This window comes from Nesoenas mayeri (genome assembly GCF_963082525.1).
Source record: "Nesoenas mayeri genome assembly, chromosome: 17".
NCBI lineage: Eukaryota > Metazoa > Chordata > Aves > Columbiformes > Columbidae > Nesoenas > Nesoenas mayeri.
In genome coordinates this window covers 9,429,584-9,446,946 of record NC_137565.1, presented here as the reverse complement: position 1 = coordinate 9,446,946, position 17,363 = coordinate 9,429,584, and the positions used below count along the sequence as shown (strand labels likewise).

General features: G+C 42.1%; 1 protein-coding gene across 2 annotated transcripts in view; it reads left to right on the top strand.

Moving 5' to 3' along the window:
- Window positions 1–17,363, top strand: part of BCR (BCR activator of RhoGEF and GTPase) — a gene marked incomplete at both ends in the record, with an annotated part of 93,053 nt that overhangs the window by 32,112 nt on the left and 43,578 nt on the right. For both annotated transcript variants that reach the window (XM_080355408.1, XM_080355407.1), the window contains one exon: window positions 15,008–15,192. In XM_080355408.1, the coding sequence (XP_080211534.1) occupies window positions 15,008–15,192 (185 nt within the window). The remainder of the gene's footprint in view (window positions 1–15,007; window positions 15,193–17,363) is intronic.

Sequence of the window (17,363 nt, the reverse complement as noted above, 5' to 3'; positions counted from 1 at the left end):
GAGGGAGGCAGCTGTGGAAGGAGGCTCACATGTTAGGCTCAAGTCCTTATAACTAAGACTCAATAGCAGCAGGAATACTTTGTGGTACTCTATTAAAATAGAGCACTTCAGGTCCTGAGACTCTCACTGCCTTTGCTCCTGTGACCCTTTGTGCCTCTTTGAGGCAGAACAGCTGCTATGCATGACTCAAAGTTAACTCCAGGTTTGGTTTATGATTAAATCTCCAGGCTTTGGAAGAGGGACCTGGCAGCTATAAGGTCCCATGGGGACTTGCAGAGAATAAGTGTAGTGACTAAGGTTGAACAGCCAAGCCCTTTGGTTAACATCCAGTTTGTGTGGTGTCCAGGCCATCGTACTGCCACCCTTTGACAAGAGTCAGCTGCTTTTTTTCCCTTCTTATCCCCCCATCTTTCCCATTTGTCAACATCAGGTCCTAAATGAGGCAAATGAGAAGATGTACCTAACCTTGCACTAGAGTTGGACAGAGTGTGGTTCCTCCTGCTCCTGTTGAAGAGGGGTGTTCTAATCAAAGGCAAGAGACCCCATCTGCTTGACATAAAATTGAGGACTGAGTACTTGAATCTTTGAGAGGTAGTTGGTAGGCACAAGGGTACACTGGCTTCATCTAGGAAGTTCTCACCTTGCTGACAGAATTCAGCCTTCAGTTTAATGAAAGGTTTGTGTTAAGACTCATTAATACACATGGATCATCAGTGCAGGTGCTTATGAAACTTCACGTTTTTTCTTGGCTGTTACATTCAGGAGTCATATGCAAAACAAATTAGTTATGTTTGTTTAGTTTCTCTTCTGTCATTCCCATCTGTTAAAAACAAACCTATAAACAAAAGTGAGGTTATTCCATCATTTTTCATCTCCTGTAGGCTGCCGTTAAAAGGCAACTTGCCCTTTATAAAATGATCAGTTGGTACTGAGCTCCAGCCCTTTTTTGTTTTAGAACAGAAGATGCATGTTTCACTTCCTGTAGCTCCTTTGTGTGTTGCCACTTGTGGTCCACAAGCCCCAAGTTGCTGAAGTGAAACTAACAACTCAAACGGTTGTGAATTGAGAGGAAGAAAGTGCCTGAGGATATTTGTCATCTCTTTTGTGTGAACTGTATTTCTTCCATTACTACTTGATGTCATTCTCTGTGGCATCTTTAACACCTGCCATTTTAATTGTCTACATTCTCGATTGAAAGCTTCTTGGCCAAGGATCTAGGCTAAAATTTGCTCAAGTAGCTTGGGTCAAAGTTGTATTTTCATTAATTACTTGGGCTGATGAGGTACCAGTGTGGTCTCAAAAATTCAACCCTATGATCTGTACCAGTACTCGCCATTTAATTCACCTTCCCAAGATACCTTCCTCCTTTTCTATTTTTAATGTTTTGGGTTTTAGGAGGACAAATGAGTCTTTGTGTGAGAAAAGGAGCCTCTTGAAGGTGGTTGTTCTTGTTTTGTGATAGTGATGTTCTAAAAAGGATTTCCGTTGCCACATACAGGTTTGTAGTAATATATGTGCCCACAGTGCTGGGTGGGTGTATTTTATGAACTATGTTAAATCTGTACTGGCATGCACCACTCTGAGGAAGTAAAATCCCAGGCTGAGTGGTGTTTTTGGTCTGTCTTCCGTTCTGGCCAATCCAACTCCTAGGGCAGGAACCAGCTTTCCACTTTATGCAAGTGGATATCCCGCTTGGCACATCAGATAGCTAGTCCCGTGTTGCACCTCACAAGTAGCGTTTCTGGCTTTCTGCTGTAGTAATATTGACAGGAATCTTGTCTTGTCCCACTAATTCTTCAGTTATCTCAAGCCTGTCAAAGTGCACGAGTCTGTCAGACAGTGTAGCTGTTGTTTAAAAATGCTGCTGAAAATTAACGTGAAGCATTAATCCAGGAAACATAGCGGCGTGCAGACGTTTTGTAGAAAACAGTTACTGTACTGTTAAACAGTATCTGCTCTGTGCAGCTTGCAGTCTGAAACGTCAGAACTTCTATTTCAGGGCTGTGTCAAATTGCTTGAAGCTTTTTAGGGCTGGACCAAGCATCAACCCCACACGTCTTCCAAGTTTCTGTAAAAGTCCTAGTAAAGCAGTATCTAAATATAGTGCTGATGTGCAAGTGTTCTGTTATTCTTCCTGTTGTGTTATACTTGCTTCTGTTTGTAGGTTTATTCTATTTGAAGCGGGTTAGGGTTTTCTCTGAAGCTTTTATTCAAAATATTTGACTGCCTACAACATGATATGAAGAACAAGAAATTAAAATAAATAAATACATTTCCCATAAAAGGAAGGAAGATATGAGGCTGCTAAGCCTTAGAGCAGCCAGCAGCCCACAGCTGTGCTGTATGGAGAAGCAGAGCCATCCTTCTGGGTGTGTGCTCTTCTACTGATGCAAAGTTTAGCTGTACATACAACTTACGCAGTTGAGAGTAAGCATCTGTGCCTGGCTAATATTTTTCCCTTCCAAAATGGTCCAGTCAAGTCAAAACCCATGGCCTGGATTCCTACCCTCTGATGGGGGGAGCGTAACTGTGAGGATTTCTTCCGTCGTCAAGCGATTGATCCCCTTTCAGTAAGCAGTTTATCCCATCTAAGATTTTTGTCTGCTTCCGGACATACCTCCGAACTGCATAAGGAGTTTAGGTTGACACCATTCCTAAATCTGTTCTTTGTGGGTAAGTGGGGTGAAACCAGCTTCCAGTGCAACACAATTTGATGTGAATTTGTATTTCCCCATCTCTGTTAACTTTAATTGAATGATGACAAAGAATTATTTAGGTCTCTATTTTTTTTTAAGGTGACTGGTCAGTATGCTGAGACCATATGTGTACTTATAATGCAGTTGGGCACAAAGTTCTGTTCTCTCTTGCTGCACAGAAAGGGCTTTTGGAAGCTGTGTCTGGCTTGAAGATTTTGGGGGTTGTCTCAAAAATGTGAGGTTTTTCTCTTCGTAGCTGTAGGTGGGTTTCCTTAGGGCTTCTCTTAGTGGTTCTTGAATTTGTAGATTATATTTCCTGTGAAAATACAGATTTCAGTGTGAATTCCTGCATGGTATCTTAGAGCCAGGGTTTCCACAGCCACTATTCACACGGCAGTCGCAGGCATTCAGGCCTGCTCATTGCTTTGGCTGAGCACAAGATGCTTTTAAGCCCCTAGTTTGAATGCTGCAGTGACTAAAGAGATGAGCAGCTCGCTGGTCTCCGACACGAGGGCAGCCGGTTCCGATCACCACCTGCCTGCTGGGGGCTTCCCATGGCTGCTCAGGCAGCTGAGCCAGCAATGTTGCTGTTGATAGCTCATGCAAGGCAGCTACTTCACTTACTTGCCTTTTAAATGCTTTGTTCTCTAGCAAAATGTTGCTTGTAAGGAGGGAGGGAGGAGATCCCAGGCTATTATCTGCTAAGTAGGTCGTAATTCTGGTAAATAATTGATTTTATTTATTTTTTTTTTTCCAGAGTTGAAATGAGAAGCAGGCCTTAGGTACTGGTATCATACCACTGGTATCATACCACTGTGATTATCAGTCCTGGAATTTCAGTGTTTCATCTTGGGGAATGGCTGCCTGGCTCTTGGGAGGGGGATGCCACTGGAAATAAAAGCAGAAAGTAACTCTAAAACCACAAGGAGAAAGTATTTCTTTTGCTGCTATATTGTTTTTAAAGTCTTCTTGCTTTGAACTTGCTCCTCTGGAATAAAATTATTCTCTAGATCTGCTTCTGGCTTGTGTTACGCTCTGGACTAGCTGCTCAGACTCTCTCTTTACCTGTTTTTATTAAGCAATGGAATTTGGAAATGAGAGTGTTAACAGCACCATCCCCGGCTGTGTCTGCTCTGTGTGTGAGTGTCCATGCTGTCCTGATTAATCTTTTAAACTCTTACCGTGCTGTGCGGACTGCTCAGTAGGAGCCTGATGTGGATTCCTTAGGTTCAGCCTGTATTTTGGCACTGCCAAATCCTGTTCCCAGATAGCTGGGACAACTAATCAATCATCTGTTGTGGGGATGTGTGTGTACATGTATGTTTATGTATGCACACTTAGTGCATATATTTTGTGTTTCTTGACACTTTGTGTCCAGAGTGTTTCCCTAACAAGTTTCCTTCCCCACTAGTGAAAGAGAAGACCTTGTGCAGGAAAGTGAGGTGTGGGGACACACCCCACCTGAAAATGTGTTTATTTTGTGACTTGCTGGGTATGAGTCCTCACTGTTGACCAACCTTAGCGATACCATGTGCAGTGCAGCAGTTAACTCAAAGGCTTCTCTAGGGCCTAGAGCAGAGAGCTGCTTTCACGATTAATTCCTCCTCCTGCTTTGCCCCCTTCTCCTGACCAGCTGATCTGAATTACAGCCTCTTAGTGCCCTTGAAGTGTGTGGCAGTCACACATGTCTGCACAGGCTTCCACCCCTGCCTGGCTCTGTGTGCCTCTGCATATCCACAGCTCTTCTGGAAGCATTAGGGAGCCACAAGAGCACAGTTCTTGGTCTTGGTGCAAAGTTACTGTTTGAAACTACTTTGTGACTCTCTGGGCATGCGGACCTCTCATCTTTTTGCTTTGAGAGCAAGAGGTCTGTATATACAGGTTTGGGTTCAGAAGAAAGCTTTTAGGGGATACCATCACCTAAATAGGTTGTTGCATCTTAGTTGGGACTGGTGTGGTCCTTTTCTCCTGTGCATGAATTTCATTGGCACTTTAGTGCTTGCCCTTGGCATAGCTTCAAAATCACTTGTTGGCTTATTCATGCTGTGGGATGGCAGGCCTTAATGCAGTGGTTTTGTAACACATCTGTGTTACCAGAATAAGCTCCCTCTTATTCCATATTTTAATCAAATCTGACCAGCAATGAATCAGTCAGTGATACTGCAGCGTAAACCAGCATTGTTGGTGTCTGAAGGAGTACACCATGAGCTCAGACAGAGATCTTGCCTCTTATCTGCTCTTCAGCTTCCCTGAGAACTCCAACTGGCACCAATGTGCAGCTTGTTCTTGAATCATATTTTTCTGAATTTATTCTTCACAATCAAAATAATTAGAGGAGGACTCCTCTTCTAAAAGCAGATTCTGCAAAAGAAGCATGAGTTTGGGAGGAAAGGTAGGATGGCATGTGAGGTGAGAACTTACTAGCCCAGAACAAACCTTGACATGTGACCTCAACTACCTTCATCTTACCTAGTATTTTCAAGGAAAAAGAGATGGGGAGTAGATGGTGTTTATTAATGCTGGCAAGGAGCTGTGTTCTTCCTTCCACATCTTTAATTAAGAAAAAAAGAAGTTTCTATAACTACCTTGCTATGGTTATGAATGACACACAACTTGGTTTTGCTTCTCCAGCCAGATGACAGGAAGACACTGAGCTCGGGCAGCAGCTGTGTTCAGAAAAGGTTGTTAGTGGTGTAGGCAGAGCCATCTGCCTAGCAAGGCATTTAGCTTGGCTTGCTTGTTCCAGGCCAAGATGGTAAATCAATAGCTTATTTTTTTTGCAGCGTAACAAGTAAGATGTCAATGGCTAAATTAACAGTGTAAACAGGAAAATGGTGGCTAGCTTTATTGGCTTCAGAGTGTCCTGTCTGCGCTAGTGAGAAAGCAAAACAACATTAAAAAAAAAAAGCCAAAGCAACTCATCCTGAAAGAGGTTGAAGATTTAGAAACATTTACTGTTCTTTTTTTAATAGACTTTTACACCCCCTGCTACCTGGGGCTGGTCCTCCCTTCCCTTCTCACAGACTGTCAGTTCAGTTAAACTCTTGTTTTAACAGGCGCTTTCCTCTCTGCATGGCAGGACTTTCGGTCTGCTCTAGTTAAATACCGGAGATGGAATATATACAGCATGGGGTTTTTAGTTAACAGATCATGCTGTGGCAACTGGTCCATTTTGTTTCTATTAATTTTCTAATCTCTTCTACCTCTCTGGAGATTCCTGTTGCCAAACATTTTTTGAAGTGGCTACAAAACTCTGAGACCATTGTGAAGAGCAAAATAGTAAATAGCGTGCTGGTCATGGGTAGAATTTTCATCTACTCACCTGACAAATGATAGAGCCATACTAGATATGTAGCCACCTCAATGTAGTTAGTACATGCATTTTCCTTTTAGGCTTTGTTACTAGATTTCTTTTTAGAAATGAAACCAAGGCTGTAGTTTGAGCACAGCAGTAGGGCTGACCTGAACAGTCACATTTGCTCCATCCCACCTCTGTGCTCAGTTATGCTGATGCATTGTGTGGAGATGATCAGTGAAATGGAACAGGGAACTGCTCTGGCTCATAAAATAACACTTTTGCTGGTTATTTTTAGCTTAGCCAGCTCCTGCTGTGGTTTGTGCTCCCTGCAAACGTGTCTGTTACAGGACAGTCGGGGAGACACGGGCAGGAACCTACAAAGAGAGTGGAAATTGCTTAAATCCTAAAACTTTACCTCTCCTAATGCAGCCCTTGCTTTTGTTGAGAATTAGTCAGACTTGTAGGATTTTCTCCTTACAGCTGTGTGTGCTTCATTGTTGTTTGTTGGTTTGGTTTTTTAACCTTATTTTTCATGGAAATCTTTTCTGTATTTCAGTCAGCTTAGACCTCCTATCTAGTCAGTGCTAAAGCTTGTGGTGCCTTTGGTGCAAAGCCTCATGTACTTATGGATGTATCTACCTGTCCGTGGTTTTTTGTACTGAAAAATGTCTTTAATTCTGAACAACCAGGCCTAAAATTTACTTTCTGCCTGTTAGACTTGCAGTGAATGAGAACAGCTAAACTTGGTGAACAATCCTGAGTAAGGAATGGAAAAGAAAACTGGAAAGACGTTCCAGTTTGCTCTGGGATTTACTTTGCCAAGAACATCCAGTGGCCTGACTGCCAGCATGAACTGAACATTTAAACCTTTCCATCCTGCCTGGGAAAACATAGAACAGGAGAGGAACCTAAAGACACAGACCCTGGATGGAGTCACTTTCTGCTCCCTCCAAGGCACAAGTCTGAGAGGTATTTATCCATGTTATGAGATGTGCCATATGACTTAATGGTAAACATTTAGGAGAAACAATAAAGAAAAAAAAAAGGAAAAAAGAAGGGCAACAGGAGTTCCACTGGTTGGGACCTGTGAGTTAAGTATTATCACACTCTTCCTTGAGTGAATGGTACCTATGCAGTTCAGTCCTCACCGGAATTTCTCTGTCTTTACCTCTTGCCAGCATATTTGCAGCCAGTCATAGCAAGAACATACCTCATTCATACATGCATGTGTTTTACTCACTGATGTTTAGGGGTCTAAGTGATGGCAATTAAACCTTTGAAGTGCCTTGGAGGGTGTGTAGCAGCCAGTGGGACTTAGGCATGATCAGCCGGCATAGAGAAATGTTCAGATCTTCCCTTCTGCAGTAACTACAGGTAACTTTCCTAATATTAGTTACATACAGCATGCTTGTAATATATCCTAAAATTTAATAATTGTCTGGAGACACCCTGTGTTTGAAAGGCCGCATCTTCTAACCATGTAACTTGTCTTCCTCTTAATCAAACCGTTATCATCAGCTGGACTCCTCTGTTGAGTTTGTGGTGTGCAATGGTTTGTGCTTCCCGCCCAGTATTTCAGTTTGATTGAAACCGATCCAAGTGCCAGATGTCTGACAGAGATGGGAATTTACACCTCTGCTTCTCTTCCCTTGCCGACCTCTGTGGCATGCACTGTGTCAAAGCCTGGCTGAATGTCATGTGTGGATGACAGCTTGGGCTACGCTCCTTGGCATCTAGCAGTCCAGGGCTGCTAAGCCGGAGTCGTATGAAGCAGAGATGAGCAGCAGGGAAGTTGTGCTGGTTGGCAGAAGGGAAATCTTTGGAATCTGCATGCTACAGTGCGGTGTTGCCTGGTAAAAGCTGGACTCTCCTGGATGATCAGGTTAGCTTCCTGAATTTTTCTCTCATGATGACGACTCTCACAGTAGCTTTGGTGAGCCGTTCTTTGTCCTGTGTGAGGATGTTTTAGGCTACCTGAGGTGGAGAATGATCTCATTAGTGCCAGCTTTCACATGGCTGGTTTATGGCATCTCAGTCTGCATGGGTATTAGATCTGTATGAATGTTAAACTCTCCCCAGGAAAATGCCAATCAGAGCAAAATGCAGCAGCATGTCTCAGTAGCAGACTGCTGCAAACAGATCTGACCTGTCCTCTAGTCTCTGCATGAAATCTTCATGGAATATATGGGCAGATTAAAGAACTCTGATCTTTTTCAGATGTTTAATGACCTGAGTTTGACACACCTAAAAGATTAAAAGTGGACTGCAGTTAATTAATCCAAAGACTTAAGGGCGCTGGCTGCTACAAAGATAAAGCTCAGCTGTGGTAGAGACAGAAGTTTCTTGGAGGCTGGTTAATGTCTATGGCCTGAGATCCCCCAGGGAAGGGAGGGTGGAGAGAACCACCAGCTGTCTTGCTGCTTCCACAGGCAAGGTACTTTCTTAGTCTTCTGTCTCAAAAGATGCAGTTCTCAGTCTCTACATACACACATACATTCACATGCACACATACACACCCTTACCCTTAAAAGAAAATTAATCACTAGGTAAAATTTACATGTGACAGATACTTTTTTGTGCAGCCATTTAACATGCCACAGAAAGATGACCTATTACAATGGGAGGGGGGAAGATGCAAACCTGAAAAGGATATGGTGATTTCAGAAAATCTTCTGAAGTTTTGGATTCACATAACTCCTTTTTTGTTTGCTGTACAAGCTGTAGTGGTCATTCCAGTGTCCAGCTATGTATTTAGAAACTTCCCTTGCTGGGGTACTGTTCCCCTTTTGTCTAATTCCCTGAAGAGAGTTTCTTTGCGCAATGTCAACACACAGTGTGCTTTCAGAGCCCCCTTCGTGTCTGCCTGCAGAAGTGAAACTGCAGCTTGGCTGCATTGTCCAAAACTGCTTGTTTAAGTCGGCCTTGGTTTTGTGTGCTGATGGGTGTTTCCTGCAGGTGGGCTGTGTTGGATGTTTCACTGAAATTCTACTTCTTCAGCCCGTGTACACAAACAGCTTGTTCAGCAGTGATAAGCAAGATCATCCTCTGTGGACATTCTTCTAGGGCGAATGATGGAGTGCCTTGTAGGAGTCTATCAGCACCGATAGTTGGATTCTCTTCATGCGCTTAATGGAGAAATACAGCTTGAGGCCATAGGCAGGCTTGGAGCTAGCTTTTGTTGCTCTTCGCCTTTCTGTTTTTGTGCTCATCTAATAGCAAAGAATGAATTTGCAAACTAATGGGATTTTTTTTGTTGCTAAGTGAATTGGTTTTGTATTGAGCAGGGGCTTCAGGTTTTACTACACATCTTTACATGTAGATGTACTGTCTTTACACACAGATACAATGCATGAAGGAGAGAGATTGTTTTGAATCTGTTCAACATTGTAGCAGAGCCTTTTCTTCATCAGTCTGAGAAGAATAAAGCCATAGGGATGCGACATGGCAAACACGTCTAATTTTTTTCCTTTGGTACCTGGATCTTTCTGGGACACACTTCTGATATAGGTGGACAGCATAATTATTGTTTGTAGATCTCAGTTTTGTGCAAAAGCGTACAAAGTATTGAGTGTACTGTTTCCTGGGTTTGGAGATGATTCAGAAGGTATCAAGGAAATAAGCAAGATGCTTAGTTTTCCATAGTTCAACTCTTCTATTTTTTAGTAAGTCCTGATGTATTTCCTAGGCAACTGCATTCACAGCCCATGCACACTGATGCACTTCTATGTGTGCTCAGCACTGGGCCCCAGTCCCTGATCCTTCTCCAAGCAGCCTGGCCAACACTAGGAAATGAAATGCCATGTTTCCGTATTGTTTATCACCAAGCAAACAGTAGCATGTAAAAATTCGAGCTAAGATCAGTAAGACATATTAGTAACTTAAAGGTTACAAAAAAAAAAGTGTGGCATTCTGGTAACTTATCCCCAAACAGCCACATGTAAATCCTGGGAACTGACTAAGCTTCAGCCTAAAGGAAACTTGAGCAGTGTTCTGCTAATACGATGTCTTCAGCTAGAGTACCAGCTTTCCAGTATACCTGCCCCAGAACGACCATGCATGTATCCTTTTGGTTTGGATATCTGTGCCACGAGCTAGATCAGAGCACTGATTCAGCTTAGAAGGGAAGAGTCAAAGGTATTTTTCTTTGAGCTGGCCGAGTTCTTTATCTGCACCATAGATGTCTGTGGGGTTGCAAAACAAAGGGGATAAGAAGGGAAAGGGCCATGCAGTGGTTTATGGCTTGGTGGGGGAAACCTTAAACCGCTATTGCTGCCAAGATGCATTGTCAAACCATGGCCTCACACATTCCCTGGCATAGAAACATAGAGTCAGAGGATGCAAACTGCCTTAGCTCTCTTCTGCTCTGCAGCTGCGGGAATGTTTTTGGAGTGAGTATAGACATTGCAAACTTGTGCTAGCCTTGGTACCACTTACAATGAAGCCACAGTGATGCGAGGCTTTGGCATGAGCTGCAGCTCCCCCTCCTCCTCCAGGATTCTAGGTATTTACTTAGGCAGGTCTGAGCTGCTGTGGCTTCTCTGCTCTTTCAGCAGGATTACCTGGAGCACAGCTAGCTTGGAAGTCTCTCTGCACGCTGCTGTTAAACCTCTCAAGCAGCGATGGATGTTGTGATGTTGTGAAAGTATGACACATGCATTTGAATCATTGTGTGGCCCTGGATTAGATGCAGCTAATCTTTCTTTTTTTCTTAGAAGTTAATTTCTTTTTCCCTTGCTGCTTTCAAGTTAGATCTATGACTTGATTTCATGTTCCCAAAGAATGAGTGTGGCACTCAGCAGGAAGGGTGTAGGCAACAGGACAAGGGAACAGTGTTGCTGTGCTGTCTCTGAGTGCCAGTGAATTTGTGACTAACTGGACATGTGTTAGATTCTTTCTTACCCCCCAACCAGATGAAATTTAAGGCAGTGAGGGAGAGGAGCAGTTTAAAAGAGGGGAGGAACAGGAAAATTAGCAAAAGGAATATTAAGTTTGGGAAGAAGAAAAAAAAAGAAAATTAGAAGTGGACAGAGTTCAGAAAGGTGAGAGGATGGAAGCAGTAACTGAGGAGGGCAGTGGTAGAACAGACTTATGGAGCACAGCAGGGCCAGGGAGGCCATTGCTGTCAGAACCAAAGGTGTAAGTAAATGATTGAGTTTTTTAGCAGAATGTGCTAATTGTTTGAGTTTATGTAGTTACAGGTAGTTCATTGCACCTGAAGATCATGCTAGTGCAGGAGAGGGGAACTGTAGGAGAATGTCAGAGTGCCAGGGGCAGAAATAGCTACTCCTGAGTGCTGAGAGGGCTTGTTTCTGTAAGTCACAGCTGCTGCTCTTCTCTGTGGGATGGGACTATGGGACTCTTGCAGGTTACCCAAAGAGAAGGAGATAGGGATCCTGCTGGTGAGCTGAGAGCAGCATGACACGCACGAGGTAGTGTCCCTACTAACCCTCTCTGGTGCTCTCTCAATACAACATATTTGAGCCCATTGTCCTCATGTGCATACCCTTTTTCCTTAGTTGTCCCTTGTCAGCGATTTTCTGTTGTTCCTGTGTTTCATCTTTGGCTTTGACAGCTCAGTTTCTGATGACTTACTGACTGACCCTAAAAGAAGAATAAGAACCCTCTTAATGCCCACCCTGCCTGAGTCACTGGCTAAGAAACCAAGTGCCCTTGCTTGGGCCCAGCTGCTGTCTCTACTTGCCATCTACAAGAGGAGCACCCAGAGAAGCTGGAAGTGTCCTTGCTCTCATCTTTTTGTGCCCAGGTAGAGCCAGAACAGCCTGTGCAGTGTTGTGCTGGGTTTAGATCTGAATAACTTAGTTTCCCTAGCAACAGTGGTCTCTTTAATCACAGAGATACAAGCCTACCTCTGCTATTAACGTTAAGACTTGCGTAACGGATCTGGCTACAGTGATACTTTGCTTCTGTTGGAAAAAATGGTAGAATAAAAGCAAGAAAGTCCTTCCTCCTTCGAGATAATTAAAATCTCAGTAGGTGGATTTCAGTGCTTTATGCAGCAATGATAGAAAGAAGAGGGATTAGAACTACCTCTAAGCTTTTTAATGTGTGAAGTATCCCTGGAGGATACAGAAATAAAGTTTGAAATTCTGTGTGGAGATTTCTGAGCACAGTTCTCATGGCAGGCTATGACACTGATAAATTCGTGCCTTGTTGAGATGTGTTATTTTCATTTTTCTGGATAGGGAAGACAAAGCGATTCAAAGGTAGACAGAATCTTGTTGCAAAGCTGGGAATAAACCTCCTCTTCTGAGCCCAAGTCCTCCACCTGCCCATTCCTACAGATTCAGATAAAGGTTTCTCTGTGCAGTAGGAGACAGAACATGTTACGGAAGGTAGAAGTGTGCAGCTTACTTTTTAGCAGGAGAAAGTGCACAAAGTGCAAATACTGTGATTCACTGCAAGCCTTTCTGCTAATATATTAGTCTGCATTCACTCCTTCATTAACAGAAGTGGAGCAAACTATAAACTTTGAAAATGAGCATTGAGAGTGAAAGAAATATTCCTGCCTTAATTTCTGCACAGCAACATGGTCTCGTTACTACATGTGTGCGGGAGAAACTGGTTTGGATAAGAGTAGTTTGAAGAAACTTCTGAAGGAAAAAGAACTCTTACTTGATCAAGGACATGAAGCCTCTGTAAGTGCCCAGTACTGATGTTCTTCCTTGGATAATGCCAGTGTTGAATTGGCAGCAATACCTTGCAGGTTTCTTGGGTTAGAAAGTTGTACAAGGGACAGCTGAATGGAAAACAGATATCTGCACTCCTCCACTGAAGTTATAAGGTCTTAGGTTTGTTTGTTTGTTTTACATGGCATAATAGTGCAGAGATGCAAGGAGACACCCATCCTTCTTCCTATTTATAATTCTGGATTCTGGAGTTAAAATAGTCCCTTAACCTTCTGACCATGCATCTTGTGTGTGAAGAGGGTATTCTATTCTTACTTCTTTTCAGTGTTTCTTTGCCTGTTTAGGTAGCGCAAGATGGGGGCAATGCTGTTGTCTTCTCCATTCTTATAGCCAAAGAGCTTTTGAAAACTCCAGCATGAGATTTGTTTGGCTTGCAGGTGTTGTAGACATGATCCAACTTGGGGATACCTAAAAATCTCTTTCATTTGTGATTGAGCACCCTTATTTCAGCAGCTCCCTTTCAAGCCTCCTTTTCTATAATCAGCTCGGTAGGATGTCTTCTAAGTGGCTGGGGAGCTCTAGAAAAAACATCTAGACAGAAGTCCCTTCCAGAGGACATGTACTACCCTTTTTTTTCCCCCCTCCATTCCTGTGGTCTTGCAGAATTTAATGAGCCTTTTGAGGAACTTTGAGAGCTTGAGCACAAGGTAATACCATGAGCAGGTGGGTGACTTAACTGATCGAGCTTGTTAAAGTAATATTGCCATGGTCCTTCAGCAGCCTAAAGGCCTCGTATACAGCTGTTATTTAGCTGGGTGGTATTTGGTATGAACCAGGACCGCGGCTCACTTCTACAGTGAGTTTATTGTTGGATTTTCAGTATATTGTTTGCGTAAATTCCCTAGACCAGCTCTCCCTCCTGAATAAGCCAAATAGATCAAGTTTTATTCTGTTCCACACAAAGTTCACATCCTTTACTGGAATGAGTCATGCTTTAACTGAGTTTACTGTGAGGGAGGGAAGTGGGCTCTAAAATGTTACTCCTCCACCCTGCCTTAGTGATGTATAACAGGATTATTAGTATGCCTGGCAGCTGCTGCTTATTATTTTCACAGAACCTGGCTATTTGTGAAAACAAGTGAAAAACAGTTCTACTTGTGTTCGATTGTGTATTGAAGTGTGAATAGTTTTAAACTTATAGGACAAAAAAGCTCTTTTTAAAAAATTTTTTGTGTCTTTGTCTTCCTTAAGGATCGCCTGCTACTGTAGAAGTGGATCTAGCTTATCTCCCTGTGGTTATTTTTCAGTTTTGGGATAAAGTGGTATTTTGTGACTTGTAGCTGAAAGAGGAGGAGGAACTTTCCGATTTTGTGTTGAGTGGCCCATGTGCAGCTATTGCTGTTACACACAGGACATTTCTGGGCAAGTTGTCTCCAGCTTCTCTCAGGCAAGATGTGTGTGATGTGGTGCCACTGTACAGAAGGCAAATTTTGGTCCTCTGTGTATATTGATTTGTGCGGAGAGGTAAAAGACCTTTTAAGCTATGGTAGAGGGAGCTGCTCAGTGTGTGTTCATAAGATAGATTTTTTGCAGCAATAGCCTCTGTACACAGCTACTAGAGATACCAGAACCTATTTTGCTAGTCATCTTTCCTGCAGAAGTTCATTGATACCTCATGCAATGATTAATTTGACTCTTAATACCACCATCACTTTTTGGTTGGGTTTTGTGGGGACAGGAGTAGGAGGGAGCAAGGCGGTGGCTTATTCATTTGTTTAAGGAGTTAGTCTCAACATTGAGGAGAAGGGGCAGCCAATAGAAGATCTCTTAGGATTTTCTTTTGGCAGCAGGCTGGTTCACTTGACCTTTCTCTCCTAGTCCTCTTGTTCCTGAGAGGCCTGGAAAGAGTTATGGTTCTCCCCTGAGCTGTGTCTATTATCTGTGGTTGCTAAACTGGCAGGAGCATCATCTGTTCTTGTTCTACAGAAAAAACAGGGTCTGTTTCCCTAACCCGCTACATTCCTAAACCAAGACTGTGTAACTTTCATGGAGCCTGCAAAAAGGTTGATTTTGATGCTGATGCTTTTGAAAGAAAACTTGAAGGAAGGAGCTGTAATTAAATGAATACCAATGTTAGATATTAGAAAGGACTTTACCTTTTAGGACTTAAAATGAGTGAATATTTGGTGACAACATAAGTTTAATTAAATTTACACCTCCATTTGATCTATATTTAACTATCACTGACTCTGGGTTTACTGGTAAGTGATCATGATAGCTGGGAGGCAGGCAGTGCCTTGGTTGACCGGCCTGTCTCCGGTCCAGCTTGACTCTGACCAAACAGATGTTTCTCCTGTGTTTTACAGATGCTTCATTCAGTGGCACACCACCTAGCTATGCGTATGATGCAGACCGTGCTGAAGAACAGAGGCGACATCATGATATGATGCCCTATATTGATGACTCGCCATCATCCTCACCACATCTCAGTTCCAAGAGTCGAGGCAGCCGGGACACTCTATCTTCAGGGTCTCTGGAATCTACAAAATCAGTGAGTCCTTTCCTGCCTTTTTGGAGTCAGCACAGCCTTGTGGGTTTGTAAGGGGTAGACTGGTTTAACAGGGAGAAAGACAGGGACTACCAGCACCATAGGACAGATTACCTGACGTAGTATAACAGTGTCTGATTGATCTTTATGCATTTAAAGCTAAATTGGTGCTTCTAGCTGATGCTAAGCCTAAATTTCAGGGGTGAGTGTTGTGTGTTTTAAGCCCCAGTTTTTCGCCCTTTGTGAATTTGAGTGGAGAGAAATGGTGACTAATTGCTGTTGAGAGGGTCTCTAAATAACAGATGTTTTGGAAACAAGACTCTGGAACAAAACATCCTACATTTTGATGTTCATACATCTGTGCATGTGGGTTGTTGTTGCCTTTCCCAAGGAAAATAAGAGTTATTTTCAGGTAGGTTAAAGGCTTTTATAAAGCATCTAGAATACATAATAAGATCTGTTTCCTTCACCCTGTGAAAATGCAATAAGAGGATTTAAAAATGCCAGCTCTGAAGTACGGTTACTTTGGGTGGGAGGTGGCCACTTCTTATAATGAATTTGACTATTCCGTAAATAGCTATTTATATAATCAGCTATGATAAAAAGTTCAGAAGGGACCACCCAGCCTGACCTGTGGTTTGATTTGGACTTTCAGGCTCTCTTGCTTTATTTTTGCTTCAGGTTCAATAGCATGGCTACAGCTTGGAACTTAAGGGAAATTCCTATTTTTGTTTTTACAATAGTCTTGGTAGAGAGTCTGCTGCTTGCCCTAGTAAATAACTATTGATTCTGCTGTTTTCACAGTCAAAAATGTCTTGGTTTCAGTTTGTATTATCTGTTTGACTTTCAGCCTTTGTTTGTCTTTATCCTTTCCCTTCCTAGATTGTAGAGCACTTCAGTTCCAAGTTGCTGTTTCCCCAAATATCTTTGTCATCTGCAAACTTTTGGTTTCCCCAAGTCATTCATAAAAATGCTTAATAGCACAAAGACAACTGTCACTTCCTTCCTACTGTATTTCTAAGAAAGTGTAGCCAAACAATCTTGAATTCCCACATTGTAAATGACACTTGGAAATCTGTCATTTAAGTGGTTTATGTGTTTGCTTTATATTGTTCTGTCCTAGAGAGGGATGGATATTTTATAGGTATCAGCGTACATGTAAATGAACATCATCACCTTTATCAGTTTTATTTATCTTGCATCAAAATGATTTCAAGAGTCTGACAAGTTCCACAAACCATTGCAACTTAGCATTCATTTTATACATCCTTCTGTCACTCTGTATTGGTTAGTGCCATGTTGTATGTTTTCTTACTTTTTCTAGATGAATGTTAGGATAAGCCTACTTGAGACAGTGTTCTTTTTCGTCTTTCTTGTTTATAAAAATGCATTGTCAAGATCTCTTAAAGCATTAACAAGTTGTTGATGTTTATTTGTCTATGAAGTATGGCATCTAGTTAGCTGCTTAATGCTTTAGTCTGTTAATTCTGAGATGCTTTTTTATTTCTCAAGATGAGAATTCTTGTGATCTGTAAGAGGCTTTTGAATGCAGAAATGATCATTAGTAAATTCAAAAGCTCCAAGAACATTTTAATATTGGCTTGATTTGCAGGTTATGTTTCTCAGAATGAATGGAAAATGCTATGTGACTGCATATGGCTGACAGTTATCTTCAAAGAACCAGTTGTCTTTGTGCCTGTGACTGGAGGCCTGGAATGCACACTGTCTAATATTTAATCTTGTTCTTTATTTGTTTAAATATTACCTCCTAAGCATTTAACAGTAGTTAATTTCAAAGTTATCCTAATAATGCTAGAAGGCTGCCTTCTTAAAAATAATTTTTAAGATAAATGGTTGCTTTCTTCTCTCTGACTACAAAAAGATGGTTTATGGCTTCCAAAAGTCAGTGGTGCCCAGATACAGATTAGACTTTTAATCATGAACATTAACCGCTTCAATTGATCCTGTCTGTAGTTAGTTCACAAATGATAATGCCACTCATGAAAGATGGTCCATGACAAAGAAGAAGAGACCAATTTTGATATGGTTGCAGTATTTCCCAACAAGTAAAACTTTCTGTCATCTCAGTTTGTTAGATGGTGTTCACTGTAGTTATGTCTTCAGCTGTAGTGGAAAAGACATCAGTAACAAAATTAAGTGCTAAGGCAAGCACA